A 27995-nucleotide genomic window follows, 5' to 3' on the forward strand; every position below is an offset into this window, starting at 1 on the left:
CATGAGGATACTGATTAAAAGGTATAGCAGCCAACTAATTGACTATGCCTGAGGTTCAATATTAAGAATGTTCAAGAGACTAGATAATGAAGCTCAACCAAATGTATTGTCTAAAGACAAGGCAGTACTGTACAGGAAAGAGTTAATACCTCACCAATCCTTCCCAGAAGCAAAGTCTCTGGCAGCATTTTCAGTTCACCCAGAAGGTTCAGTTCACCCAAATGCCTCCTTAGAACAGCAAACTTTTACAGAGTGATGTTCACAAGCTTCAGAGCACTGCTCACACACCAAGTTTCAGCGTAACTAGCCAGCTTTGTTTCTATGCCTCCTGTACTTTCCCATCTTTCGTTTTGAATATTAAATTCCAAATGTTACGGTGCATGAAGATACTCCCTAATGCAAAGCATTCATACAGCTTCCATGATTTCCTTGTGCTGCATTGCTCCTTTGTTTAGAACATTTGTCCATCTAGCTTTGGATAGTTCGTGTATTTGCCTAAGCCAAGTGCTAAACCACACTTGTCCCAGAGCATTGTGGGACATACGCCTTAGCATAAGCGAGCAAGAATAAGAATAATACAATTTAGCATGATCATCCAACACACACACACACACAAATCAAATATTAATACATGCACATAACTATTAATGTCGTGTGTGTATATATGTACAACCTATATGTACTGGACAACAAAGGCCAGCAGATGGAATTAATTGTGTGACAAAGTTCCAAGCCTGTATTGGTGGGTCCCGTGCTTCTAGGCAGATTCAGTGGCCTCAGACACTCAATAAGACCCCAATGTGACCTCCCTTTCTCGCTGTAGCAGTAAGCATCACAGCCTCTTGAGTTACTTTCATCACAGGCCAGTATGAGAGATGGGAAGGGGGAATACCTTGCAGTCTCTGTTGCTCAGTAGAGCTCAGTGGGCGCAGTTCAGCCTCCTGCATGGATTGAGTCCTGCTTCCCCTCTCAAGGGGATCTCTGCAGAGTATGGCGGGAGGGGGAGAACCCAGGCCCAACCTCTACTCCAGGTTCCGGCCCAGGGAAGTAGCTGTTGGCGGCTTTCCCTTCACCACTGACGCTGCTTTGATTCCCTGGGCCACTTCCCCATGGTCCCCTTTTCCCAGCTTCGCCCTTACCTCAGGATTCAGCAAGGCTTCCTCTCCTCTAGCTCCTTTCACCTGGGCTCTCCCCAGAGAGCCAGAAAGGAGAGCTTTTAAGCAGTGTGAGACTTTAATTGATCCCAGCTGTCTCTATTAGCCTAACAGCCCTACTGACCCTTTGCCAGTTAATTGGGCTCAGGTGCCGACATTAGCCTAACGACCTCAAGTGGTTAATTGGCATCAGGTGTCTTGATTGGCCTGGAGTAGCCTTTGTTTGGCTATCCAGGGAATAGGGAACTGCTCATTTTGAGGCTGATATACCTGCCTTTCACTACAAGCAAAAGCGTCCCAGGAGCCGTGCACGATGCCATTCTCGAAGATCTGATCTTCCCTAGAGAAATTGTGGGCAAGAGAATCCGCGTGAAACTAGACGGCAGCAGATTCATAAAGGTCCATTTGGACAAAGCAGAACAGAATAATGTTGAACACAAGGTGGAAACATTTTCAGGTGTCTACAAGAAGCTCACTGGCGAAGATGTTATTTTTGAGTTCCCAGAATTCCAGCTGTAAAGTGCGAGAATGACTGAATAAACAGTTTAATTATTCATTAAAAAAATACTCTCTTTTATCCTTCTGGTCTGAGTCCATCACATTACTAATACACAAATCTTATGTGGGGGTGGGGAGCAGTATGAATTATCAAATGGGGGGAGGGATTGCTCAGTGGTTTGAGCATTGGCCTGCTAAACGAAGGGTTGTGAGTTCAATCCTTGAGGGGACCATTTAGGGATCTGGGGCAAAAATTAGGGATCGGTCCTGCTTCGAGCAGGGGGTGGGACTAGATGACCTCCTGAGGTCCCTTCCAACCCTGATATTCTATGATTCAATGAATCCTGCAGTGGGGTGAAATGAACACGGCACACAGGCTAAGGAGAATGATTTATTAGCACAGTAACCAAAGGAAAGTAACAATAACAATAACCACAATGTCCCAAACCCTCCCTGAAACTCATCACTCAAGACAGATTTGATTTGAAAAATAGCAAATCCAATAGTATTGTAAAGTAACAAGGAGACTATCAGATCTACTGCAGTTCTTCAACTGAAATTCCATAGCAGATGGGGCAATTTTTCCCCCAGAGTAAAAAGCTTGAATCAAAATTTTGGAGAAAAAAAAAAAAAAAAAAAAACCCGTGAATTAAACCTCCTCATTTGTGCCACTGTTTCTTCCTCTCTCCTCAGGGCCACACTCGCCTGGTGCATCACCCTTTATGGAGCTTGTTATGGCACACAAGACAGCGCTAGAACAACAAAGGAGAAAGTCTCAGCTCACTTCCAAAGGATGGATTCTTTCACCCACTGTTCCATGAAGTGGGTTGCACAGTAATGGATTTAGTATCAGAGCAATGTGGTGAGAGAGTTGGAAACATTTAACCTGATTAGGGTCAGATGTGACTATTGGAAAGAAAGCATTTTGAGAGAGTTAAGAATTCAGTGATTTTTATTCAGACTTTTAAGAAGGAGAATAAAATTTTCTTTTTACCAAGTAGGCACCTTTCACAGTCCTGGAATTCCAAAGCACTTTACAAAACTGAATTTGTAGTTAATACTGCAGCTTTTAAAGGAAATGCAGCAGTCACCAACTCATGTCTACTCAGGCAAAGGGGTTGATTTTTTCAGTTGTGTTAGCTTAATACAATTGAAGAGTCCTCTTAACACCCATATCAATGCAAGCTAGCACCTTTGAAGTCACATTAGGTGCTCATTTAGTAGCCTATGTGTGAGACTACATTATGACACAACCAGCTAATATGCCTTCTACGAGGTTACCCTGCATGTTCATGGGTGTTATGGCCAGTCAGAAAATCAGCATTTCCAAGATGTGGTTTCCAGGCATGCAATTTTCTGTTCTCTGCAAGATCCACATGCAAGTGGTAGATTTCACATACAAAGCAGATGGTGCGAAAAGTCTCTCTCGCTTGCATTTTCACGCAGAAAGCAGCAGGTAAAATGTACTGTACATGCAAAGCTGGCTGGGTGGAGATCCCTTTAAAATATGGCTGCTACAATGTTGTAGTATATCTCTGTGGACAATAAGAGCCAGACTGGCATGTGGAATCATTTGGGAATTCTCCCAGTGCAAAAATGCCCAGGGCCAGCTATCACTTAGGGGCAGGAGATGGCTTTCTAAAAGATATGAGAGCTGCAAATCTTCAAGTGTACATTTTTTGTAACCTGATATTTTTTTTAAAGAAACCTCCCTATTGCAGATGCTGCAGAGGAGTATCAAGGGGCAGTGATATGGTGCCGAAAGAACAGATTTCACACCTCTCAGAAGCCTTACCTTAGAAGGGTGGCAATGGGCAATGCTGGGCTTCAATCCTGGTGCTTTAAATATTGGGATTTTTCCTAAGTGGAGATAAACTGAAACAAACAAACACATCTTTCAGCACTCTCAGCCTGCAAGGAGCCACATGCAGAATTTCACGTATCTGCCAAGTTTAATCATCATAGCATTGAGCACTGGGAGACAATATAATTGTTGGGTGGGAGTGATCAGCAAAGCTTTATGGTGGATGGAACAGGTCTTTCAGGTTTGCAGGAGCCATATGCATTTACAGTGCTATAGATAATGTTAGACAAGAGAAATGCACCCTTTGCTTGGTTCTCACTCAGATCAGATTGGTGACTGCCCATGCTATGAGCAGGGTAAATCTCCTGGAAAACCTGGCACATTTTCCTTTGGGCTTATGGGGTTCTCAGAGTGAATTCGGGCTTCATCCTACTCGTCTCCTTGTGCTGGCTTCACTGGAAGATCCAGGTGGGCAGAGAGAGCTCGCAGGATCAGGGGCCCAGAGATCAACCACATTTGCCCTGTCATTTAAATCTATCCCACACAACACCAAAGTGGGTCAGAGATTTTGGTATTCTAGTTGAAGGATACCTACGGCTCTGTGTTTGGGAGAGAAGAACCCAACCCCATGGCAGAAAGGAAGCTAGGCTGGTACAGCTGAGTGCCCTCCATCCAGGGAACGCGGATGTGTGGCCTCCAGCCAGGACATGTATTTAGACATTGTACCTGCGTTTTTCAATTTAGTTTTTCCACCTCGCTGATGGGCTCCATTTTTCACCCTATTTTCTCGTTTTTTCCCATCCTGCCCTTTTCCACAGCTTCTCAGTGAAACATGAACTCCATTTCTGCAAATGGGCCCAGTCAGACCCCAACACGGCATCTGAACAACCCCCAGCCTCAGTTGTTTGACATCCAGACCCAGGTGCCAGGGTTGTGGCTTTAGCCCATCTCCACCAGTACTGAACTAGGCAAGGGGACTTTGCCCATCCCTCTGTTGCACACTGGGTTGATTGGAACCTAAATGTGACAAGTGAGCCACAAGGAAAACCCAGCACATCTTTTCCACTTGCTTCCATGGGCTTTCTTCAAAACCCCGCAATCTGGGACATGGCTTTGCATCTCTGCTATGGGACCACTTCACTGCTGCTGCTGCTACAGATCTGGGCAGCAAGCAATCTGCTGCCTAGCACATGGAACAGACGAGCAGTGGTCCAGTGTTTCTACAGGGATTATGGCTCTCTGGAAGCACCTAGAGATCCACTGCCCAGAGGCATATAAGAAGGCTGCCTCTCAAAGGCACAAAATCAGAGAAGCTACTAATCATGAACACTCTAACTAGGGTTTTGTAATGAGTGAACGTACCAGGATATATAACCGCAGGGTGTTCCCAGGGCAGTTAGTGAACTTGTATACAGTTTGCAAACTCAAACTAGCTTAGAGGACAAAAAACCACACCCATCCTTAGAAGGAGGCGGATCAAGACGTGATTTGAAGAACCAGCTTCTAGGCCCAAATTAAAGGGGCACTCATGTGTGTTCCTGATTTGGTGCATGCATCTGGTCTTAAACAAATAGAAATCAGGCATGTGCCAAAGTGAACTTTGGAAAATTTGGGCCTCAGTGTTTGGTACTATACACACCCCATTATTAAATATTTATACTGCAGAAGCGCCCAAGGGACACAACCAGGCCCAGGTGCCAGGCAGTGTACAAACGTCATAAGTGATACTCCCTGCCCCAAGAGCTTGCAGCTAAACGATAAAACATAACTAGTGGACATGATAAAGAGACGCTCAAGGCAGGACCTATGGAGGGGGGAGGGGACAGAATCCAGAATTCATGTACAGATGCAGTAAGCAGCCCATTATGCCGCAGCTTCGTTACTGGTTTAGTGCTTGGGTTTCTGTTGGTCGGAGAAAGCTGTCTGGGAGAGGAAAGCTTTAGAGGGAATTTCAGTGAGCAGACTGCAGGAGCCTTTACATTTCTCGAGTGGCTTTCCTGTGTGATTTTGGGCTCTCTCTCTCTCGGACAGCCCTGTCAAAGGGAATTCTCAAGATAGTGGGCAAGTGAGAAGGGAATTTCACTCCCATAAATGCCCTTTTTTAAAAAAACAAAGAGTCTCCATTTCATAACTCCTTTTCTTACAGTCACCATCTAATGAAGGCAGCAGCATGTGTCCTGCCTACCTACCTTAGGAAGACAGGGAGAGCCTTTTGCAAATTAATGCATGAGGCATTTGTGATCACTTAACCGCCGCACACAGAGATGTAGACTACGTACTTGGCAGACAAGAAATCACTGAAGAAAACATCTAACCAGACTTACAGTTGATCTCCTTTAGTATAATTTTCTGGATGAAAGCTCTCAGGGGCTCATGAAAACGTACAATCTGAAACACAGAGATGACTTAGTAAGTACATCAACAACATGAAACTTCTACAGATGTCACCCAAACGATCTCGCAGCAACTGGATTTCAGCTGGGCCTGGAAGAACATCAATATATTTGTTTTCTAGAAGTGCAGTTAACAGATCCATTTAAGCTTCTGTGAGCACTTCAGATCCATGCCCCTGTCCCTCGACTGGCTCCCAATCAGATTCAGATGCCAGTTTAAGGCCTCAGTCCTAACCTTCAAAGCAACTAATGGATCAAAGCCCCAGCTCTGTTACAGACCAGATTTCCATCTATGAACCACAAAGACATTTGCACCCCACTGGGACAATGGAGATCACAAAGCTGAGGTCAAAGCATGTGAGAACTGGGGACAGAGCCTGGGTCAAGGAGTTCCACTTGTGGAATAAGTTTCCAGAGATGAAGCTAATCCAGAATGATACTCACAGCAGAATGACACACTCAGCATTGATCCCCCTCTTCTAACCACACACCTCCCAAAACACCTACCCCCAGCACAGTCTTTTACCCCAAAAAGGAAGACGTGCCAGTGACTCCAGGAAGTCCCGTAGAGATTTTCCTATTGCTATTAATTTTACATGAAAGGTGCTCAGATGCTACAGTGACAGGCAGCAGTATAAAATGCCAAGACACAGTGATCCATTGACCTAAGCCATGCTGGGTTCGTACATTTTTCAAAGGAGAAAGAATCGTTTGATGCGTGGGAGCAGCAATGACTTGTCCAGTATTCTAAAGCCCATCCTCCCCAGCCAGGGCCAATATCCCTCTTCCTTTCCCTTCCAGAGGGCACTTTCTGCCCTCAAAGCCACAGAGGCCAGGCACGCTTATGCAGTGCTATTTCCCATCAGACAGAGGAAAACTGATACAACCATTCAAAATTCCAGAGCTTTCATAAAATCATTTAAAGCCTTTTGTTCTGGATGCAAAAATGCCAAGCTGCCCCACTAGGTAGCTGGAATAGCAAAACATGGGTCTTCTGAGCAAAATAAAATGGTACAAGACTATGTAAGAAACCTGCAGTGGGTGGTTACTCCCCGCCACCTTCCAACAAAAATCTTCATTTAAGGCAACAATAATAAAGTTTGGTAAGAACATAGTGTTCATTGAGCCATAGATACAGGCCCCTGGGGCCATGGGTGGCAGAGAATAACTGGAGCACACAGAACCCTAGCCGTGCCCTCTTCCTTGCTCCCCCATGCCCTATATTGGTGACTACAATAGAGCGCTCTCCCCATCTCTGAGCTATGAGCAGCCGCTGCGTATTCTGGCGTTCCCCCGGGGGCCAATATTCTGCTGGAATGATGTAAAGGAGCTGTGGAGAATCAGGCTCCTGATTTCTAACAAATGTTTGTTTCTGCTTCCTAGCATACCACACACATTAATACAAGCAAGGACTTACCTTGACGGGGCCCACGGCTGAGGAAAGAAGCTTGAAATGCAAACTGTGGAAAAAAGAAACCAGCTCAGACTTACCAATCACAAAATCATTAGCCCATAGTTTAGGTCCCCAAATATCTAAAAACCTAAAATCCAGGTGGTAAGGGAGCCACATTGCTCTCTTCATTGCCTATCACTTCTGTTCAGGATCCTATTGTTTAAGAAAAAAGAAAAGGAGGACTTGTGGCACCTTAGAGACTAACCCATTTATTTGAGCATAAGTTTTCGTGAGCTACAGCTCACTTCATATCCGATGAAGTGAGCTGTAGCTCACGAAAGCTTATGCTCAAATAAATGGGTTAGTCTCTAAGGTGCCACAAGTCCTCCTTTTCTTTTTGCGGATACAGACTAACACGGCTGCTACTCTGAAACCTATTGTTTAAGATGAACACATTCTGGATAAAATACTTGGAAGACTTGATACCTGTCCAGGGATGCAGTGAATTGAACCTTCCCTTCAACCAGCTGAAGAGTGGCAACCAAGCCGAGTTTCTGCAAGGAGGAAACGAGGCAGCAAATCAGCTGATCTGAGTGTCAGCACCTGAGCTCTGAGAACAGACCATCAGCTGCAGAATACAGCAGAGACACTTCCTCTCTGCTTGGGTTAAGTTACTCAGAGAAAGGAAACCAACAATCAGAGGTTAAAGTAAGCCGGTACGGTGTACTGGCAAGAGCCCGTACACCGTGCTGGGCCAGACCGGCTTCCCCAGGCTGGTGCTTTAAACGGCACTGGGCTCCCCGCAGTGGCCGGAGCCCCGGGCCCTTTAAAGAGCCACCTGAGCCCCGCTGCCGGAGCCCCTGGGGTAGCAGCGGCAGGGCTCCAGCCGCGCTTTAAAGGGCGAGGGGCTCCAGCCGCTGTGGGGAGCCCTGGGCCCTTTAAAGCACCCCTCAACCCCCGCTGCTGGAGCCCTGGGGCTCCCCGCAGCGGCCAGAGCCCCAAGCCCCTTAAAGAGCCACCAGAGCCCTGCTGCCGGAGCCCCTGGGGTAGCAGTGGCAGGGCTCCGACGGTGATTTAAAGGGCCCAGAGCTCAGCTGTGGTAGCAGCAGCCGGAGCCCGGGGCCCTTTAAATTGCCCCTGAGCCCCGGGACTCCCAGCTGCCTCTGCAGCTGGTAGCTCCAGGGGTGATTTAAAGGCCCAGGGGCTCCCAGCCGCAGCCGGAGCCCTGGGGCCTTTAAATCCTGATTTAAAGGGCCCGGGTATGTAAAGGCCCCACCTCTTCCGGTCGAGGCCACACCCTCCTGCTCAGGACTCCGGAGTACCGGTAAGTCCTTTAAGTTACTTTCACTCCTGCCAACAATGGTCACTGTGAATTCACTGCTACCAGGCAAACACTCAGAAGCGTAAGCGAAAGCCTTCTCTTGCCACCTCGTTATTACTTTCATCAAGGGGCAGAAAGGGAAAATCAAGTGGCCCAAGATCTTTCCCACAACCCAAGACACTCCCACATTCCCAGGGTAGCTGGGTAATTCTGCTGCATTGATCAGGGAGGGGATAGTTTAAAATGCTTTCCTGGCACTTCAATGTCAACACCCTATTGAGCAGCACGGAGGCAGTTAGCTCCTCTCAGAACGGTTGGGCCAAGAGGCCCCCATGGATTCTGTCAGACCATGCAGTCAGATGGCACCAGCTCTGCGTCAGGTCACAGTCTGCCCACGTTCAGAAGGCCTGGTCGGCGGCCGGAAAGGGCACACTCCTCTGTTTTAATGACACACAAGCTTGGATTCCGCAGGACCTGACGGAGCCGCGAGAAACATGCTGCTTCCGCCAAGTGCTGAGTCCCAGCTCAGTCTACCCGCACACCACGAGCACAAAGTGCCACGGACAAGGTCTCATTTCCTCCTGGGATACTGGCCCCTCCTGAGCCAGACTCTGTCTAACTGCAGGGTTCAAATCTCAGCTCTCGCAGCATGATGGATTTGCCCTGGGACTGTGTATGAAGTTTAAAGCTGGAAAGCAATAACATTTCATTCACAAGGATGGGACAATGCTCTGGAAGCTGGACTGTGGTTATTCAATATGGCCTGGAGCAGAGTGCATTCTTCAGAGGCTCTTCTTAACCAGAGCTGGGGTCTACTGAAAACCATTGCTCAATGCTCAGCTTTCACAGTTATTAGCAAGATGCTGCTCCTCCAGCTGCAGAATCACACGCGTCACAGACCCAGAGCACCTACGCATCTATGTGAATGAATGACATTTTGCTGTAAACCCAAACCCATCCGTCGGCCTCTGCGTACAGAAAGCCAGTATCCACTGGGCAGCAGCTCCTCCATTTTTCACCCTTTGAGATGAAATCTGAGCTTTCTATCTTAGTACTTACTGCTTTCAAAGCAATGAGGAGCACAGGTTTCTTGGTTCCTTTTTTATCCATTATCTCCAGGCTGAGAGTGAGATTCATGGCACACAGGTTCACATCCAGACTGACCGTCAGAGGTTTGACTAGTTTGGTAACGATGAGCAGTGAAGAAGAGATTGGAGTGCAGTTTGGGCACTGTAAGGACAGAGGGGCCAGGGACTAGATTTAACCAGAAAAACACACACAACAAGATTGATGTGGGCCCTCCCGTGGACCTTGGAGAGGAAAGACAAGGAAACGACAGGCGACAGCAAGGGCATGATGAGCTATTCTGAGCCCCTGCAGTAGGTGGAGCAGTAAATGCTGTGTAATCCCCAGAGACACACCAGCAAATGCAGATTTTGACTGTCCTGCTTGTGTGATCTCAGAAGTCACATCAGCCCCAACACCTCACTGGGATGGAGATTCATGTAATCTTACGCCCTCTTCGCCCCCGTTTTCTATTAACAAACACTGCCTCCTCTCCCGACTGGCTGTTTCTTTCCAACAAAGATGAGCCAATTTTCTTCAAGAGCTTGCAGCTTTCCATTTCAGCAGTCAGGGCCCAGGCTGCAGTAGGACAATACTCCCCTCTCTCTGGAGGGGCTGCTTTTTTCTCAGAGGGTGCAAGACCATCAGTCCATGCAGCTAGAACAAAAAAAACCAAACAGCAGCACCGGGAGCAAGAGCCAAGGCCCCAGGTGCCACGGCCCCTATGCGGTCCGGCACGGAATCAACACTTCAGCCATCAGCAAGGTCTGTTGTGCAGTGGGATAAGTAATGTGACATTTGGTCCGACAGAGAAATGATCAGTGTGTGACTGAGGGGAACTCACCTTGGAAACAATCAGTTCAGAGAGGATCAGCTCCAGGGAGAGAGTGTCAAGAAACTGAAACAAAAATGAATGCGACAAGGTGGGTGAGAACACGTCAGTCACTGGACCAGCGTTTGCTGGCGAGAGACAAGCTTTCAGGCTGCTTGGAGCTCTTCTTCACGTCATGCTCTGCGTAAGCTCCATAGCTGGTCTCTCTCACCAACAAAACTTAGTCCAATAAAATATATCACCTCCCCCACCATCTCGCTCTGATATCCTAGGCCCAACACAGCTACCCCAGCATTGCATACAAAAATTAATAGTCAGCTGGAAGCGTCAGGTTTTGCAGCACCTTCCCCGGCACTGGGTCTCATCCTCCTCCTCCTTCAGGGGGGGGAGCCCCCGCGAATGGGTGTTTTTGTTTTGTGGTTTTAACAGGTGAAGTGTAAAGGTGCTGCAGAGGGCACAACCGGTGCTGGGGGGACAAGACTTGGTGGCTCCTGTGCCCCAGGGGCTGCCTCTGAACCTGGAGTACCCAGCTCCAAAGAGCGTTTGAGCACCAGCTGTTTTGAACTAGAGGGAACCAGGGGACATTTTAAATCAACCGCGGCTCATGTACAGTTTGACCTCATCTTGCCAGACTTCGCAGGAAGGTTCTTCTTTGCCATCACAGGCAGTGTGGGTGAGTTTTGGAACCAACCTATTTTCCCAGTCACACCTGCTGAGGTATGAGCAAGTGAACATAGGATTTAGCTGAACAGATCTCTGTCCTTGTTCCCACTAAGCTCTGTGTATTGCACTGAGTTTCAAGGATGGAAACCCCACCTGGCAGAGTCAGTAAAGGTCTTCAGTGCTATTTGGCTCTTCTCCATAGGCTTTTTTTTTTTATTATTCTAACCATATTCTGTAGGTTCTTCCCCCTAGCCCAGGCTTTCTATGGCTTTTAATTAACAAAATCCAACCCGTTTCAGGTGAACGAAGAACAAACAGCTGCATCAGTAAGGACATAGCTTTGCACAGAGATCTCCAAACCTCACGGAAGCAGCACCATACCTGATCCGGCTCCAGGCCTAGAAAGCTGGAGATTAGACCATTTCAGTATTTGCATAAAACATGCGTATTTAATGAACCCACACTGCCTTGTTTGCATATATTCAGCCTCTTGCCTGTACTCCCAACTTAATCCTCCCTGGTCTTCCCTTGAATTCCCCCCTTAATTTTCCCATTCATACCTCCTCTCCCTGGCTGACCTCCCCTTCCCTCCCTTGGCTTTCCCCTTTGTCTATGCCCCATGCCTCTGGTTCTCTCCAACTCCCTTTATACTCTACCCCCCAAAAACCTTTCATTCAGAGATCCTGCTTCAAGCACGTCCTCGAACCAGCAGTGGCCACACCACTATAGCTAGAGTGACTGCAATGCAGTCCCACTCTACCCATTATCCCACCCAGCACTCTAGCCTGGTCTCTAAGGGTATGTCTACTTGCAGCATGAAGTGAGTCTCCCAGCCCCAGCAGACAGACATATGCTAGCAAGGCACGCGCTAGCGTGCTATGATCTCACACACGTCTTTCTGTAAAGTTCCCCCTGCTGGGCCAATGAAAACAGGAGATAAGCAGGTGCTTAGGAAAGGACTCCTAAAATCAGGAGCCTCTCGGGCTGATCCAGGAGGCTGAAGCGTTTGGTGGAGGACCCTGACTCCACAGTAATGCCCTGACATTCCAGTGACGGCATCGCTCACCGTTTGAGGGGTACAAAAGAAGGAATGAGGTTTCTTGAAGACTGTGTAGGAGAGGACAGAAGTGATGACGTTCTCTCCTATGGCCTCAGATGTATAATTCATTTCTGGCAGTATCACAAAGTCCTCCGAAAGGGGTGGAATGGGGATCTTCTTCCCATTGTCGGCCAGGTATTCCATCTGAAAGCAGAGATCAGAAAAGCCACTTAACACAATGAAAAGCCCCTTAACTGTGACTCTAAAATAATTATTCTAACTGGCAAAGGCACAAAATGAGGGACAAAGAAATTACTCATGCAGTATTGAGGGGAGGGATTCATGCCTCCTGTGCATATAACACTCTCCGTAGCCTCAGGTCACGATCCTTCAGCACTGACATGAATAATTTCCAGCAATAGAAGTGGCAGGTGTGGGCACCAAATCTGTGCAGAGAGGAGCAAAGCCCCTCAAAGTGTGGGTCCTTTGGGAGGTGTGCCCTTGGCATACAGAGCAGAACGAGAGGATTCACCCTCCACCCTATGATCCAAAATCACTTGCCAGAAACCTGATTCACCTTTGCTAGTAAGGGAGGTACAAATTCCACAACCATAAGCCAGTGGAGGCCACTGCAGGAGGATGAGACAACCCCCCTTCCCCTCTCCAGGAGAGCAAAGTGTGTGCCTGGGAGTTCGGCTGTAAATTGCAGTTCAGACTGTATGGGGGAGGGGATTGTATAAGTAGGGGCATAGCGAGCAGATCAAGGGACGTGATCGTTCCCCTCTATTCGACATTGGTGAGGCCTCATCTGGAGTACTGTGTCCAGTTTTGGGCCCCACACTTCAAGAAGGATGTGGATAAATTGGAGAGAGTCCAGCGAAGGGCAACAAAAATGATTAGGGGACTGGAACACATGACTTATGAGGAGAGGCTGAGGGAGCTGGGATTGTTTAGCCTGCAGAAGAGAAGAATGAGGGGGGATTTGATAGCTGCTTTCAACTACCTGAAAGGGGGTTCCAAAGAGGATGGCTCTAGACTGTTCTCAATGGTAGCAGATGACAGAACGAGGAGTAATGGTCTCAAGTTGCAGTGGGGGAGGTTTAGATTGGATATTAGGAAAAACTTTTTCACTAAGAGGGTGGTGAAACACTGGAATGCGTTACCTAGGGAGGTGGTAGAATCTCCTTCCTTAGAGGTTTTTAAGGTCAGGCTTGACAAAGCCCTGGCTGGGATGATTTAACTGGGAATTGGTGCTGCTTCGAGCAGGGGGTTGGACTAGATGACCTTCTGGGGTCCCTTCCAACCCTGATATTCTATGATTGAAACTATGACCTTGGGATGGAAAAGCATGGGCCTCTACTGCCTGAACTCGAAGACCCAGGTCAGACTCATACACCTCTATGTGGCCCGGGCAGGAGAGGGGGACAGAGAGTCACCATGCGTAAGTGTGGGTTACAAGAGAGATGGCCATCGACCATGCCAAGTCCTGTATGGTTGGTTAAACCACGTCATCTGGCCTTGCAATCTATGAATCCATAAGGGACCATTGTGATAATCTATTCTGACCTCCTGCATTGCACAGGGCCGGATCATTTCACCTACTGTTTTTCTGCCTGGATGCCCATAACTTTTGGTTGAGCTACAGCATCTCTTAGAAAGACACCCAACTGAACATAAAGACTTCAAGTGACGAAGCATCGGCTACATCCCTTGGGAACCGGTTCCAGTGGTTAAGTATCCTCGCTGTTAACAAAATGTGCATTATCTCCTATCTACATAACTGTGAGCCGTGAATCGATTAGGTTTCTTTATCTGCAGAGAAACCCTCTCACTTTCACTCTGCTGGGCTGCCGTGGATTTGAGGATGGACTCTGCTGAGGAGGGGGAAGGTTGCTGGGTCTTAACGAGGAGCGGAAAGCCCTTGCTGTAAGAACGGGGCAGTTGGGCCAAGTCACCCTGCACTGTACAGGTTTCCTCACACAACCAATTAAATTGTTGCATACAAATTAGCTGCAGAGTGAGGGTGGGGATGGTGTGAGTGATTGAGTGATCTCTGCTGCCACAATGGTTTAGGTCTCTAGGTATGGCACAGATACCTGCCTTTCTGTCACATGGGTGTCATTTGTAAAGTCAAAATGGCTTAGAACTTAAAAATTGGATGGTTACAGACTGCAAAACCCAGGGACGAGTGAACCTGGTGACATTCTGAACAAAAAGCTCGCACAGTGGTTTCCGTCGGTTTACACTGACTCTCGCATTCTCAGGCTTCAGCGTGACATGCAGAGTGACAACGCTGGATCCTTATATAATTAGTACAGTATTGGTGTCAGGAAGCTACCAAGTCACTCAGCAGGTCCAAGGCTGTTCTTCGCTTTTTCTCCTGCTCAGTCTTTAGCCCCCTTCACGCCAGCTGACATCAGGAAACAAAAAAATTGCTGACAAAGGAAGCCCATTACCATAGTCCAGTGACAAGAACCTCGCAACAGGACAAGCCTCTTGCTTCTGTCGCTAAGTGGGTCTTTTATTTCACATCTTTATCCTGCCTCTTCAATTCCACTGAGTAATAAACTCATTGAGCCTGACTCTGCTCTGCTGACTCTCACTGAGTAGCACTTACTCACGGGAATTGCCCCATTGCTAGAGATCACATAATTCATTCAAGAAAAACAGCGGGAAAGCATAGGGCCCTGATCCTGCAAAGACGTATGGAGGCACTTAGCTTTATGCACTGGGAGGAGTTAAGGAAGTGAAAAGAACGAGGAGTCCTTGTGGCACCTTAGAAATGAACAAATTTATTTGGGCATAAGCTTTCGTGGCCTAAAACCCACTTCATCGGATGCATGCAGTGGAAAATACAGTAGGAAGATAGATATCTTTACACAGAGAACATGAGAAAATGGTTGCCATACCAACTCTAACAAGACTAATCAATTAAGGTGGGCTATTAAGTCTTTTCAGGATCAGGGTCTAGATGAATAAGTGCTAACTGACATGAATAAGGGCAGCAGAATGGATCCCTATGTGAGACTGTGGCTATACTGACAGCTGATGAGTTACCCTGAGGTTTTTCTGTCACTCATTTCTCTGACCAACATCACAGAAGGTAAGAAAGCTCTGACACCTTTCAGAGTTTCAGGGCTGATCCAGCGTAAGAAAGTTGTGAAATCTCAGTCTCAAACATTACCTAGAGTCTACACACTTACCTGTACAGGAATTTCAATGAACCGGTTATTTACTTTTGGAGTTTGAGCCACATACAAGAGCTTTCCCTTCTCAAATGGGAATACACCTGCGTGGAAAGGAAAAAAGTTTACAACATGAACCAGAAACATGGAGGAGAATCACTGCAAATGGAAGATGCACAATGTTGAGCTGGGATTTCAGCAAAACTCCAGATAAATTTAAAGATAGGAGGTTGGTTCCAATCAATGGAACATCATCTCCAATAAACTTGTCAGAATTAGATATCAGTGACACCAAGACACAAGAACCCCCTCTTCCAAGAGAGAGTCACCTTGTTCTCATGCCCAGAACTGAGAGAACATGCATCACAGAGTCATTTTCAAACACAGGTAAAGATGCATTCCATGCCCAAAGAGCATGTGATTGAAGTTAGACAAAGCAGAAAACCAGACAAGCCAAGACACTGGTCAATGACTGAGGCAAGGGAGGCTGAGACGATAATTTGGGACAAAAAGCAGTATATAAATACATGTTATCTTCAAGCCCCTACATACTCTGCCACAAGCTGGACCTAAGCTCTGCAGCAAGGAGGTTGGATTGTGACGCAGTTTAGTGAAAAGTCTATGGCAGCTTGTGATAATGCTGTGAAAGCCTGTGTATCTTAAACTGAAATGTGAGGCTGAGAAGTCAAGTCACAACAGCAGGCCCTGTGTCATGTATTAGGTAGTTACTGAATTCAGTTTGTTTTATGATTTTCCTGCATATTCAGGTTTTGATATGTTGTCGATGATTGTCTTTAAGGCAACCACCCACTGAGATGAACAGGGCTGTTCAAAGCTCTCAGAGAGATTGTTTCAGGATGGCTGTAGACTCAGGCAGACACCACGGTATTGGTTACACTTGGTCACATGTTCAAGGTTCTCTCTACAAATATGAAGGATAGAAACTGGATTGTTCTCACTGTGAGCTGAAGATTCTGGAGTCTAGTTCTGCTGCAAGGGATGAATTCCACAGACTCCCGAGATACTCTGGGCCCTCATTACTATTCCAGTCAAACTGGAAAGGACTCCATTCAGTCTTGTGACAAAACGCGGCCTCCCCCACCAACACAGCCCCCCACCCATCCCTGAACAAAGCAGAGACATGACCACTCCACCAGACAACGTGGGAAGGCTGTGCAGACCGCGCTCAGATCCGGTAATGCCTCTCCGAGGCAACATTAAGGACAGCGAGGGGGGAACTCCATATAGGCCCCTATTCTAGCTTTACTACACCTGATAGACCTTAGAAGCTGCAGCGGAGCGGCCGAGTAGTTAGACCCGGAGCACATGTGCACGCTGCAGCTCGGTGTAAATTCCAGCTGGAGGAGACATACCTGCTGTAACTCGCATCACGCTAGCGTGTTAGGAATAGCAGCGTGGCTGCAGCCGTGGGAGCAGCAAAAGGAGCCGTCTGCCCCAAATACAGACCTGTCCGAGAGCACAGGTACATACACGGGGCAGCGAGCCCTTCTGCTGCTCATGCCGCCATGGCTACGCTTCTATTTTTAGCATGTGAGCCGGATGGGAGCCAGCGTGGGTCAGTCTCCTCCCGCTGGAATTTACGCCTTCCAGCTCCAGTGCAGACAGACCTTGAACTGTAGAGAGGGGAGGATCCTGTCCTGCCCCACACCCCCCCGAAACGCTTCTTGTATTCCCTGACAAAAGCTCCTTTACTCTTACTTTCCACCAGGCTGGTGCCGTGTTTAGGAAAAGGGTCAGCAAGTAACATTCACATATGAATATTGGTGACATCACAGCAGAATGGTCGGAAGCTTTCCCAATCCATCACTAGCTTCGAACGCTTGGCAGCTGACCTCCCAGCGATGTGCCGCACGCCATCTGTCCGTCTCCTTGCTGGCCATCCCCTACAACCATGATCTGTTGTGATGGGCTGGTCACCCCACACTAGCCTGGGAAGCGTTCGTGTGGCTCAGCATGGACTAAGTAATCGGATAGGCCACACCTGAGGGAGGATTAGGCTGATAAACAATCCCTGACCGAGGATGGGAGCCCAGCTGAGCAGGAGCAAGCGGGGCATGGAGGGCAGAAAGGGGCTGCAGCATGGGAGCCAGCAGTCACTGTGTCGGCTTAGAGAGGGAAAGGAGGAGACCAGGGGAGAGGAGACGCCCTGGGATCCTGCCCTGAAGGAAGGGTTTGGAAGGTGGCGGAGAAGGTGGCGGAGCGGAAGCCTGATGGGGTGGAGTAGGAACCGGCTCAGGGAAACAGCAGCAAGGTTGGGGACAGTGCAGACTTTGGCAGCTGATTTGAGGGTCCCTGAGCTGGAACCCAGAGTAGTGGGCAGGCCTGGGTTCCCCTGCCAGCCCCCGGGGAAGTGGCATTGCCTTGGATTGGACAGCTGCTGGAAACGATACCCAGTCAGCCAGTCCAGGGCGACTTTGATACCCCAGAAGGGGGAAAACCCAGTGACTGGCCAGAGGGCCCAGCCACAAAGAGGGAGCACGCTGCAACTGCTGAAAAGGAGAGGGGCTGCAGCGTGAGCGAGACACAGGACAGGGGGTCAGACCGGGCGGAGCTATTCCTCAGATGCAGCCACAAGGAGGAGCCCAAGCCGTGAGCAGAGAACCCAGGACACCTGGGACCATTCCTTCCAAGGCAGCTTTTCTCACAGTTATTTCCAGCTCTGCGCTTGAGGAGGCCAAAGTTTGTGCCTGTCACTTTCCGACAAAAAGGTCTGCTTCTCTCCAGTAACCTTTCTAACATAAGCACGTGTCTGCTTTTTCATCCAGGACACACGCAGAAGCCTTCACCAGCACCGCACCTCAAAGGCAGCAGTAGGACAGTATTCTTTTGAGAAGTCTGTAAGCTCTCTAGCTGTGCTCACTGGGCTCTGTTCTAGGAACTGCCACCCCGAGCAGCAGTGTTTATACGCAGGTAGGCTTTGCATGCTGTGTATGTTCAGTAAACAGCGTTATTTGGACCCTACTATGCCCATGTGGTTGCCTCGTATTCTGTTTGTTGTGTAAAAACAAAAGATACAACAGCTGCGGTCGTCTTACTCAAAGGCAGCAATGCCAGGAGCAGGTCTCTACACATGTAGAGCTTCTGGATGGGCTGGCAAAAGCCCAGAGCTTCCTGCATGGAGTTTACTGGACACAGAAAGAAAACCCAAAGGAAGATAATCCGTGGCACTTACAGTTAATATCATTCAGCATCTTTGAATGCCCGAAGGAAATACAAGCTGAAAGTATTGTAGGGGTCTGTAACACAAAGCAAGAGACCCAGTCAGGGAGGAGGAAATCACTGCAATGGTCTGGGTGACTTTCACGAACAGGAGTATTTCTGTCCCTGAGATTTGTACGGAGGTTAGTGAAATCTTAGGATAGGATTTTATTTTATTTTTCTTAAGGAGGCAAGTAGGGGTTGGAGCCACACGACATTGCCTAGCATCATTATCATTGGGGACAGGGGTTCTGATACTCATTGAGCTCTGCACTGTGCTCAAGGCATGGAGGGGAAATCCCCCGGGGAGCTTACAGCCTCAGTGTTAACAAAGACCTTCCCACCCTTTACCCAGGAAGGGGAATAACTGGCTACAGGAATGTGTTTGCCATCTCACACCAAGGGCTGGTATGAGAGCTGCCATCCTGGTCCACAGTGAGGATTAGAAGCCTGAGTCTCTACAGCTCGAGCTACAGAGCCCGGTTTTGTAACCGGGGGTGTGATGGCCTCACCCCCGCTACAGATCGGGCACACGGGAAGATGTCTAACACACACCAACCAGCGGGTGACGCTAGAGCGAACCTCTGAGCCTGGAGTAAGAGGAAGCAACATCCTAAAACCGTCTCTGCTCCAGAGGGAGAGGTAACCTACTGCAGTCCTCACAAAGGCGGCAGTACAGCTGACTGCTCCGGGCCAGCGACTGGGGTGGAGGTCACAGCCAATGCTCTGCCCCAACAGCTCACAGTGGGGGGTCAGGGAGGTAGGAGAGGAGTCCTGCAAAGCCTCTCCCTTCCCTCGCCATGCCTGGACTAGCCATCCAGAGGCGCTGGGGGGGCATGCTTTACACCATCCTTACTCCTCCACACGCGAGCAACTGGCAGGGTTGGGTAGGAAACTTACCTTGACTTGTAACGCCAGTACGATGTTGTTCCCTAGGCTGGCTGTCACGCTCGCACGGATATCGCTGCATGCAAAATTACAGAGAATAAACCAACAAAACCCAAAACTGGCATCACGAGAGAAATGACAGACACACGATCAGCATGGAACAGTCCAAGGCACAGTTCACGTTTTTAAACGGTGCCTAAATGGGACCCTCCTTCAGGATAGAAAAGGTTGGAGTTCTGATGAGTTTGGGGCACTTACTGTAGACAGAGAACAAATAACTGGACAGCTCTAATTTCAGTCCTGTCTTCTGGCCAGCTGAGTTTTGTGAATTAAAGCTTAATCCATCAAGATTGTATTCTGTAGCCATTCCACTGTGTGCCAGGATCCTGGTTCTGCAGAGTCAATTATTTATCGTGTTTATTATGGGAGTGTCTAGAGGCTAACTGAGAACAGGCCCCGTTGTATTAGGCACTGCACAAGCACAGAATAAGAGAGAGTCCCCATTCCAAAGAGCTCCCACACGAATCTAAATCAATGGCACTGTGATATACTGGATCATGTGGGAAGCTATTTCTCTGGCTACTTGAACTCAACAGAATTCAGCCATTCTGCTGATAAAGACTGATGTAAGACGTAAAGATGCTAGGCAGGAAATGGAAACGTATCCAGTGACGAGTGAAAGGGTGATATTGACAGACCCAGCACAGAATACCGGCACTCACAGCACGTTGATACTGATGTCCTTGAGAACCACAGCACACTGGCAATCCCTGACGACAACGCTGGTGGTAAGCGGCAAATACTTAGGCAGCAGAACAAGAGCACTACAGTCTACGCGCATGTTGATGGTGGTCAGGCCAGATAAAAGGACAGACCAGCTGCAGAGACAAACACACATTAAACGGACAGATACTCACACACAGCACGGCAACCCTGTGATCTGCTCCGGGTAAATGGAGGCTTGTTTCCAAATACAGGGTGTGTACATTGAGCAAAACCCAGTTTCCTTCCATCCCTGCCACCGCTACTGCTCTTCCCACCAATCAACTCACTCACTGTCCACCCCTCAAGGGCTCCTCGGATTGCATTCTGCGGAGTCATAACCCAGGGCCAGATTCTGACACCCTGACTCGCAGTGCATATTACCTCACCGCCGTGGGTACCCCCCCGATAGCAGGGGGAACAGTCCATGTGAGCAAGGATGGCAGAATCTGGTCCTAAAGAGTGCAAGTATTCCGTGTGTAGATTTGCTTTGCAGTGAGGATGGGTAGTAAATACTTTGATCCCCCTGAGAGGATTCCACCCCTGGTTTTCCTTTAGACAACGTAGGGGACATTGTTTATAGGCTCCAGGCTGTGGCATTGTTGAGTTAGTGCATGCTGGCTCAAATCCACATTTACAGGAAATCACAAGTGGTCAGTGGAGAAATTAGAGACAAATGACATAGGCTATTTAGTCCATCGTCTGAGATCATGGCAGGATTGTTCCCAGCAGCGGATTCACCAGTGCTTTCAGGGATCCGGGTTTAAATGACTCATGAAATGGGGCCTCCACTCCAGTCCTTGGGAGCCTATCCCCAAATCTTACAAACCTGGTCTAGCCAGTCCAGAAGGAGAAGGAGAAAGACAACCATCTGAGAAAGCTCAAGCCGCAAGCCAAAGGGAGCAAGAGACACACAGGAAACAGGGAGAAGCTGGCGGCCAAGGGAGCAAGAGACACAGGAAATGGGGAGAAGCTGGCCAGCCAGCTCTGCAGATCAGAGACCTGCTTTAAATTGACTCCTGTCATGGAGAGATTCTGAAATGTTAAAAAAATAAATATTACCAAGCAAAAAATCTGAATCTGGAGCTAAAGTTGAGAGCGGGGAGTGGGAGTCACTATAGAAGTAAAAAGGAAGCGAATGTTGTAGGTTTTTTTAAACACAAACATTAGAAAGTGAGATATTCAAAGTTAAATTCCCATGTTAAAAAAACAAATGACCATTCTGAAGTATGGACATTTATTTTTGCCCACACAGCCAGAGTGTGACCTCCGATATCACTGTTCAGACAACCTCCGGAAGCTTGGATCCAATGCTCACAGCAAACACGAAGCAGGGGCATTTCAGCGGTGACTCCCCAAAGTACGCATGCAGTTAACTAGACTACCCTACTCTTACCTTTAGAGTAATGACAGACTGCTGTCCCACTGAAGGGAAAAGCTACACTTGTCTAAATCACAGACTCATGCGATTCCTGGCTTCTTTAGGACCATATGGTCAATGGAAATATGCATTTGGCCACTTTGTGCTGAACAAAAAGCATCCTGGGAACATCTCCTCTCCATGATCGCTAAAGGGACCCGGGCTTCCAATAAAAGCGTAGTTAGACACTAAGTACTGAATCAACAGTGCACATTTCCAAGGCCCAGGACCTGCACATTAAGAGGTTAGTGTAGTGATGAAAGGAAGAAACCTGCCTGAAGCCAATGCCTTAAAATACACAGGTGCTGACTCTCACGTGGGAAATGCATGAATCCTTTCAAATACCTAGAATTTCTGCAGCCTTCCAAAATTTCATTCCAGGCCCACTTCTGTTTAATCACATCTTACATACCCGGCATGCTGGCTAAAAGATGGGAGGCTGGAAAGAGCACAGAGGAAGATATAAGGTTATCAGGTGACTGTGGTATCCTTCTGACTGGTGGCCTGTTCTCAGCAGAGTCCTAGTTCAAAGACTACAATTCCCAGTAGCCACTGACGCTGCAGTATCCGAGAGCAAAGGGACCAGAAGTACCATACGTCATGAGACCTCCCACTGCCCTATTAGTGACCTGCAGAGCCACCAAATGGGCAGGGCACAGAGGTTGAGGGGGTTTGGGTTAAAGCCATCTGTTATTAGAGAGTCTAGTACCTTCAATTTTTTTTTTTTTTTTTTGCTCTTTGTCTGATGTTCTCTGAGCCTTGTGGGCTACAGGGTCTGAGTCTCACCAAGTTTTCATCATGGAGAGGGATCCCAGGTGCAGAATTTTAATTTTTGCAAAGTTTTCTGAAGCAACATGATGTTTCCTGCCTCCCCACCCCCATCCACCCAGACAGCTTCCCTCATTCAATTCCCTTCTACCATGGAAACGAACTAAAAAAGAGTCTAGCTCCACTCACCAAGTGCCAAGGATTTTGAGTTTAGCAGAAAATCCCACCTTGACCCCAACTCCAGGAACATACTCGGATTTCACTGGGAGCACAATGGCTTTAGCAACATGCAACCTGCAAAATGAAATCAGAGTGGATCAGAAAGAAAACTAGGCCCAGATGTTCAGGGAGGCTGCTTCAGAGCCCCGCTCATAAATATTATCTGCTGACCTGACCAAGAACACCCCGTAACACAGTGACTAGGGCGAAAAGTTTTAAGGGAGTCGTCTTTCTCCTCCTCTTCCCTCCCACCCCCAGCTCTAGTCCTGGTTGAAGAGTGGGGCCTCTACACACTACCATGATACAGATACAGAATATTAATAGTGCAGAAGCCTTGGTTCTATTTTTTGTTACTCACCCATTGATAGCGAATAAGGTAATTGTTAATCCTGGGAATTTGAGTCTCTCCATTTCAGACTGGAAGAGGCCCGTTACTGACTCTTCAAAAGCTGTAAAGAAAAACGTTCCACGAGACCTACTGTTTCGGACACTGAGCTCAAGTTGGATATAAGAGAAGGCGGTTTAAGTCATCACTTTCTCTAGTCTAATAGGCCAAATAGACAGAGGAATCTTAGCCCAGCCTCTGATCTTGTGCTCTCCGTCAATTGTGGCTGCAGACTACAGGATTTAGGTGTCTTAATGAACTGATTTACGGGTGCAGCAAAGGAAGCAAAATTTCTGCCACCTGCACCTGTCATTTTGCTCCCATGTGTGACGGCAGGTGTAAATTGTAGGTACGATAGTACGGGTGTTTTAATACTCGATCCTGGCATGCTCGCACGTCACTCGTTCAGAATTCTCAGTACTCTCTCGACCTAGCAAAAAGCGTCAGAGTTCAGTGCAGTGCACACCTTACTGAAAACTGACACAAGGTTAGTTTATTGGGCCTACTGTCTAATTCTGCTTCAGTCCATTGAAATCAATGGAGATCTACAGCAGCGTAAAGCTGCAGTAATAACGCACTGGTGTAGCCTCAGGCCCATATCTGTGTTTATGGAAGGGTGCTTTGCGCTCAGGGGCACCATCCACAGAGCCAGCGGCGAAGGAACTTCGAACCATCATTTGCATGGTAACAAGTTCAATGACCCTGATCCTTCACGACACACAAGTTGCACTGGAGCGTGGTGGCTGCAGGGCAGATCGGATTCGGGCTCTACCAACTCCGGAGCTAGTTGGGGCTGCACAGCCTGCCCTGGCTTACACCACTCAAGGGCCTCTTGCCAGTGGAGGATTGGGCCTCCTCTCTTCATCCCATCCATGCCCCCCTCCATCCCTTCAAGACAGGGAATGTAGGCAGTTGGCCTGCACTAGATTTCCAGATGTAAGTGCCCCTGCACATAGCGACTTCTCTACTGGCCTTCTCCAGCCACTGTGTGAGGCTTACAGAGTTCCGACTGGCTTTAGCAGATTGGAGAATCTGGCCCAGAGGCTTGCACAGTCCAAAAATGGCACAAATCCAGCAGGGACTCAAAGCAGCCCATCCATATGCTGTTCCTCTCAGCCTGACATAGCAAATGGGATCACCTCCATGAATGAAGAGAGCAAGAACAGAGTACAGCTGCCAGATTTCTCTGCTAATGGAAACTGTAAAGCATTTCCTTGAGTCCTTTGAGAAACCAATTATGCAAAGGACGCGCAACCTGGCCCTTGACATTTGTGCCTGCAATTTCACTTGCACAGCTGTTTGCAAACACAAAAACCCAGATTTGCGCACATAAATCTGGGGGATCTGTAAAAACACCTGCATCTCCTGACCTGCAAACACGACTTCACAGGCTGCTTTGTAAAGTTTGGCCAATAATGTGTTCTGGGAACGTTTTCATTTCACAAGGGACAAGACTGCCATGTTCCTTGCAGGGCAGATTATTCTGTTGCCTCTCTCTCTCTCAAAAGGAAGAGACAAATACCTTCCTAACTCATGGGCAGGAGAGGGGTCTTCAGTGCAGTAGCCTGTCTGAATTTCCTAAAGGAGACAGGAGTTCAGAGGACTTGGGACTGCCACAAAACAAATCAGTAAATGCAAGAACAAACAGAGCAGAAGTATTCAATAAGAGAATGAAAATGGCCTGGTGAGGCAGGTTTTATCCCCAATTATCCTGCCACACAGTGTAAAGATTGACATGACCTGAGTCACTTACCCTTTTCATATGACTCTTGAGGGACAATGCAGCGTCCTGTGCCTGAAACTTGCATTGGCATCAGCAGGCCACAGAGAACAAGGCCCAAAACCTTCATCATCTTCAGTCCTTGTACCTGCCGAGAGCATTCAGGATCAGTGCAATGTCACAGAGCAACGGGGGAACCTGCCCGCAAAGGAGAAAAGGTGTCCAAGGAGACAGGCCCTGTCTACACTACAGAAACTCATGCTCCATGGACAGAGTTACAGCAACAAACCCCTAATGCAGTCATGTTGCATCAGCACAGACTGGCACTTACATCAAGTATAGGGGGCCACAACTTTTCAACACCTCTGTCCTTGTCTACACTAGGTGCTAAGTGGTGTTTAAAAACATGCTAAACATACCTCATTTCCCCAGTGTAGACAAGGACACAGGGAAGAGGGAACAGAAGGCTAGAGAGCCACCTGAACAACAGCTCAGGCCAAACAGGAATACTAAGAAGGCACCTATGTGAATTAAGGACCAGAGGAAAGAAATTGTAAGCTTGATTCTCCATTGTGTTGCACCTCAGGGAGGTTTTATACCCATGCAGACTGGATAGCATTTCACACTCACTCTGCACAGGGGTGAATACTACACTATGTGCAGGGTGGAGAAAATTGGGCCCAGTGTATCTAGTAGAGAAAATCACACTGGAATTTTGAGAAAGAACATACAGAAGATGGCACCAAAGCGGCTTCTTTGCCTGCAGCAAGAATTTACCAGTTTATTTTTCAGCTCCTGTTTGATGCCTTCAGGTATCACCAAATTACATCTCCGTAAATGGACTTCCTACTTCCTCCTTGTCCATTGCTCCTTGTGCAAAGCTCAGCGATCACTGAGTAATGTGAACAGAGAGATGGAAGTTCTCAGTGGCCCACAGAGGTGAAACTGAGCAGCCCACATTAAAACGCTTTGTTAGATAAAAGCACCTGCCACACTTGGTTCTGTACCCAGAATAATCTTCCCTAATAACATCCATATTAGGACCTGAAAGAGTTTCAGAGACAAACTGGAGGCACATTGAAAATCTCCTTAGAAGAACATGGAGCCCTTTTTACTGATCCATAAAAAATAATGAATTGGACCAAATTTGAAGTCCTTATGCCGCTAGAGCAATGTGTGTTTTCCCTGAGTAATGACTATGGAACGTAGCTCTAATAACTATTCACTAAGCCACTCCCCAAAGCACAGCACTCTTGGCATGCCACACAAAACGCAACCAGCAAAACTCATTGATGCAAGTGGTTCATTCCTGTGTTCTTGACTCATTATTGCCCTGCCAGGAAGAATCAAAGGATCTTTCTCGTACAGTGTCCATAATCAATCCATAAAGGTAACAGGTTAGACAAAATAATTAATCTGGGCTAGTGGTCTCCTGTAATTCACTGTGACCAGAAAAACGCAACCCCAACCAAAATACCAAATGGCAAGCGCTGGGTACTCAGCAGGGCGCCATGACAACAGGATAAGATTGGTAAAGGCCAGGAATCCACCATAAAATCTTCCTAAAGCTGAAATCACAGGCAGTCAAAATCCTTCCTCCTCCCCATCCCATAATCACCACGTTCTTGTCCACCAGCCCTTCAGATGGACTCCCAGGGGCAGGTTCTATTTCTCACCATTCTCTTTGTTCTCTACTAGCTTGGCCAATCACCCACAAATTAGACGCAGCAGCCCACCCACACTCAGCAACAGCATGAAACACACGTACAATTTGTTACCAACAGCAGACAAATTGCAGGTGCAACAGCCCAAAGCCTTCTCCTCCCTGCTGAACCCGGTAGGCACCCGACACTGGCTGGCAAACTCACTTAAATAGAAACTGCTCTGTGCCGAGTACCCAATCAGTGACCAAACCGATGAGAATCCCTTCATGCACAATCACATCAGGTCATACTAACCTCCCAGACAACACGTCCAGAACAAGCAGTCACTAAAGCAATGCCAACAGACCTAGGCGCCATTTCAAGAGATGGGCAAGATGCATTGCCATTGTTTGGATTTAGCCAAAGTGGGAGCTAAAGCTTTCCAGGGGAGGCTGACAGTATCTGCAGCTCAGGAAAGGTCATTGCAGGTACTCTAAAGGCAAAATAATTGCTCTGTAACCTTACTACATCTGAAGTGAGTTTTGCTTGACATGATTCGGGGGCCATATCCTCTAAGGAAGCACTCAGCGCATACCTGGTACCACCCTTTGGCCTGTGCACACCACACATGCTCAGTTTGCCTAAAAAAAAGAGAAGAAAAGGCTAATCAAAAATATTTTCAAAAAAGATGGTTTTCCATCTGCTGTCCCTGCCCAGTCCCTTGGGCTCTGAGTATCAAACCAAGCTCTTTCTGGACCTCACACCATCGCTGGTGATAAATATCTCGCAGCTCTCAATGTTGCTGGATGGGATAACTATGTTTGAGCCAGGAAAAAACTCCAGTGGCTGCATTTTCCTTCGCAACACGGCTGAACATCTCAAGCGTTCATCTACCATCCACTCAACACCTGCCCATCAGCTGCCTTCTCTGATTTCAATGCCTGTTTCTGTCTCTTCTCTGCATTGTCTCCCACGCTCAGCCTCGCTAACTTCAATTTCCATGTAACCTAGGCCGCATATTCAACTCGGGCCTCTCTCTAGGTCCTCAAACGCTGGCTATATCTAAATCTCACCAGTTCTTTCAGCACTTTCCTATCCATCCCCACAGCTAAAACTCTTACCGAGGCTCTCCACATCTTATGTCTTGAATATTGCAACATCCTTTTCTCTGGCCTTGACAAATGCAATCTTGCCCTGCCTGAACCCATCCATAATGCTGCTGCAAAGATCGTTTTACTAACCCATCGCTGTGGCCTCGTCATCCCACTCTGTCACATCAAACATAAGCTGCTTGCCTTCACTCCCAAGGCCCTTCACGGCCCATCCCCACCTTGTCAACTCTCATTTGCTATCGAGATCTCAACTCCCACCTCTAGTCAGCCCTATGACACCAGCCTCCATGGCCCACTTGTTACATTTTCCAACAAACACCTTCATACTGCTCCCATGCATAGGAAGAGTTCCCTTTAACTGTCTGCAAAGCCACCTCATTATCCTTCAAACTCTCCTCTGCCACAATGTCTACAGCAAAATTGACCATGCCTAGGCCACTGGTGTGCTGAGACCAGTACCTACTGTGCTAACCAATATTGTTTCTCTGTACTTCCCCCATCTATCTGTATCC

At 47.8% G+C, this 27995-nt stretch overlaps 1 protein-coding gene across 1 annotated transcript; it reads right to left on the reverse strand.

The window, feature by feature from the left end:
* Window positions 1-2211: 2211 nt before the first annotated feature.
* On the reverse strand, window positions 2212-24821 carry LOC311529599 (uncharacterized protein). The gene is made up of 15 exons (XM_084645657.1): window positions 24762-24821; window positions 22982-23072; window positions 22594-22698; window positions 20177-20332; window positions 19467-19530; window positions 18541-18604; window positions 15366-15451; window positions 12190-12366; window positions 10473-10526; window positions 9623-9793; window positions 7729-7796; window positions 7267-7309; window positions 5781-5844; window positions 3448-3527; window positions 2212-2404 (listed from the first exon to the last, which is right to left on the reverse strand). The coding sequence occupies exons 1-15, from the start codon at window positions 24814-24816 to the stop codon at window positions 2366-2368; spliced, it is 1317 nt and encodes a 438-aa protein (XP_084501783.1). The 5' UTR covers window positions 24817-24821; the 3' UTR covers window positions 2212-2365.
* Between the last annotated feature and the right edge of the window lie 3174 nt (window positions 24822-27995).

The sequence above is a fragment of the Lepidochelys olivacea genome (assembly GCF_965140295.1).
Source record: "Lepidochelys olivacea isolate rLepOli2 genome assembly, chromosome: 13".
NCBI lineage: Eukaryota > Metazoa > Chordata > Testudines > Cheloniidae > Lepidochelys > Lepidochelys olivacea.

Bases quoted from the DNA above. Each gene is read 5' to 3' on its own strand.
- LOC311529599 (XM_084645657.1), bottom strand. From the start codon at position 24,816: ATGCAAGTTTCAGGCACAGGACGCTGCATTGTCCCTCAAGAGTCATAT. The intron at 20,333-22,593 runs GTGAGTGGAGCT...TTGTCTCTGCAG, and splicing joins CTCAAAATCCTTGGCACTTG to CTGGTCTGTCCTTTTATCTG. The intron at 9,794-10,472 runs GTGAGTTCCCCT...CTGTCCTTACAG, and splicing joins CTGAACTGATTGTTTCCAAG to TGCCCAAACTGCACTCCAAT.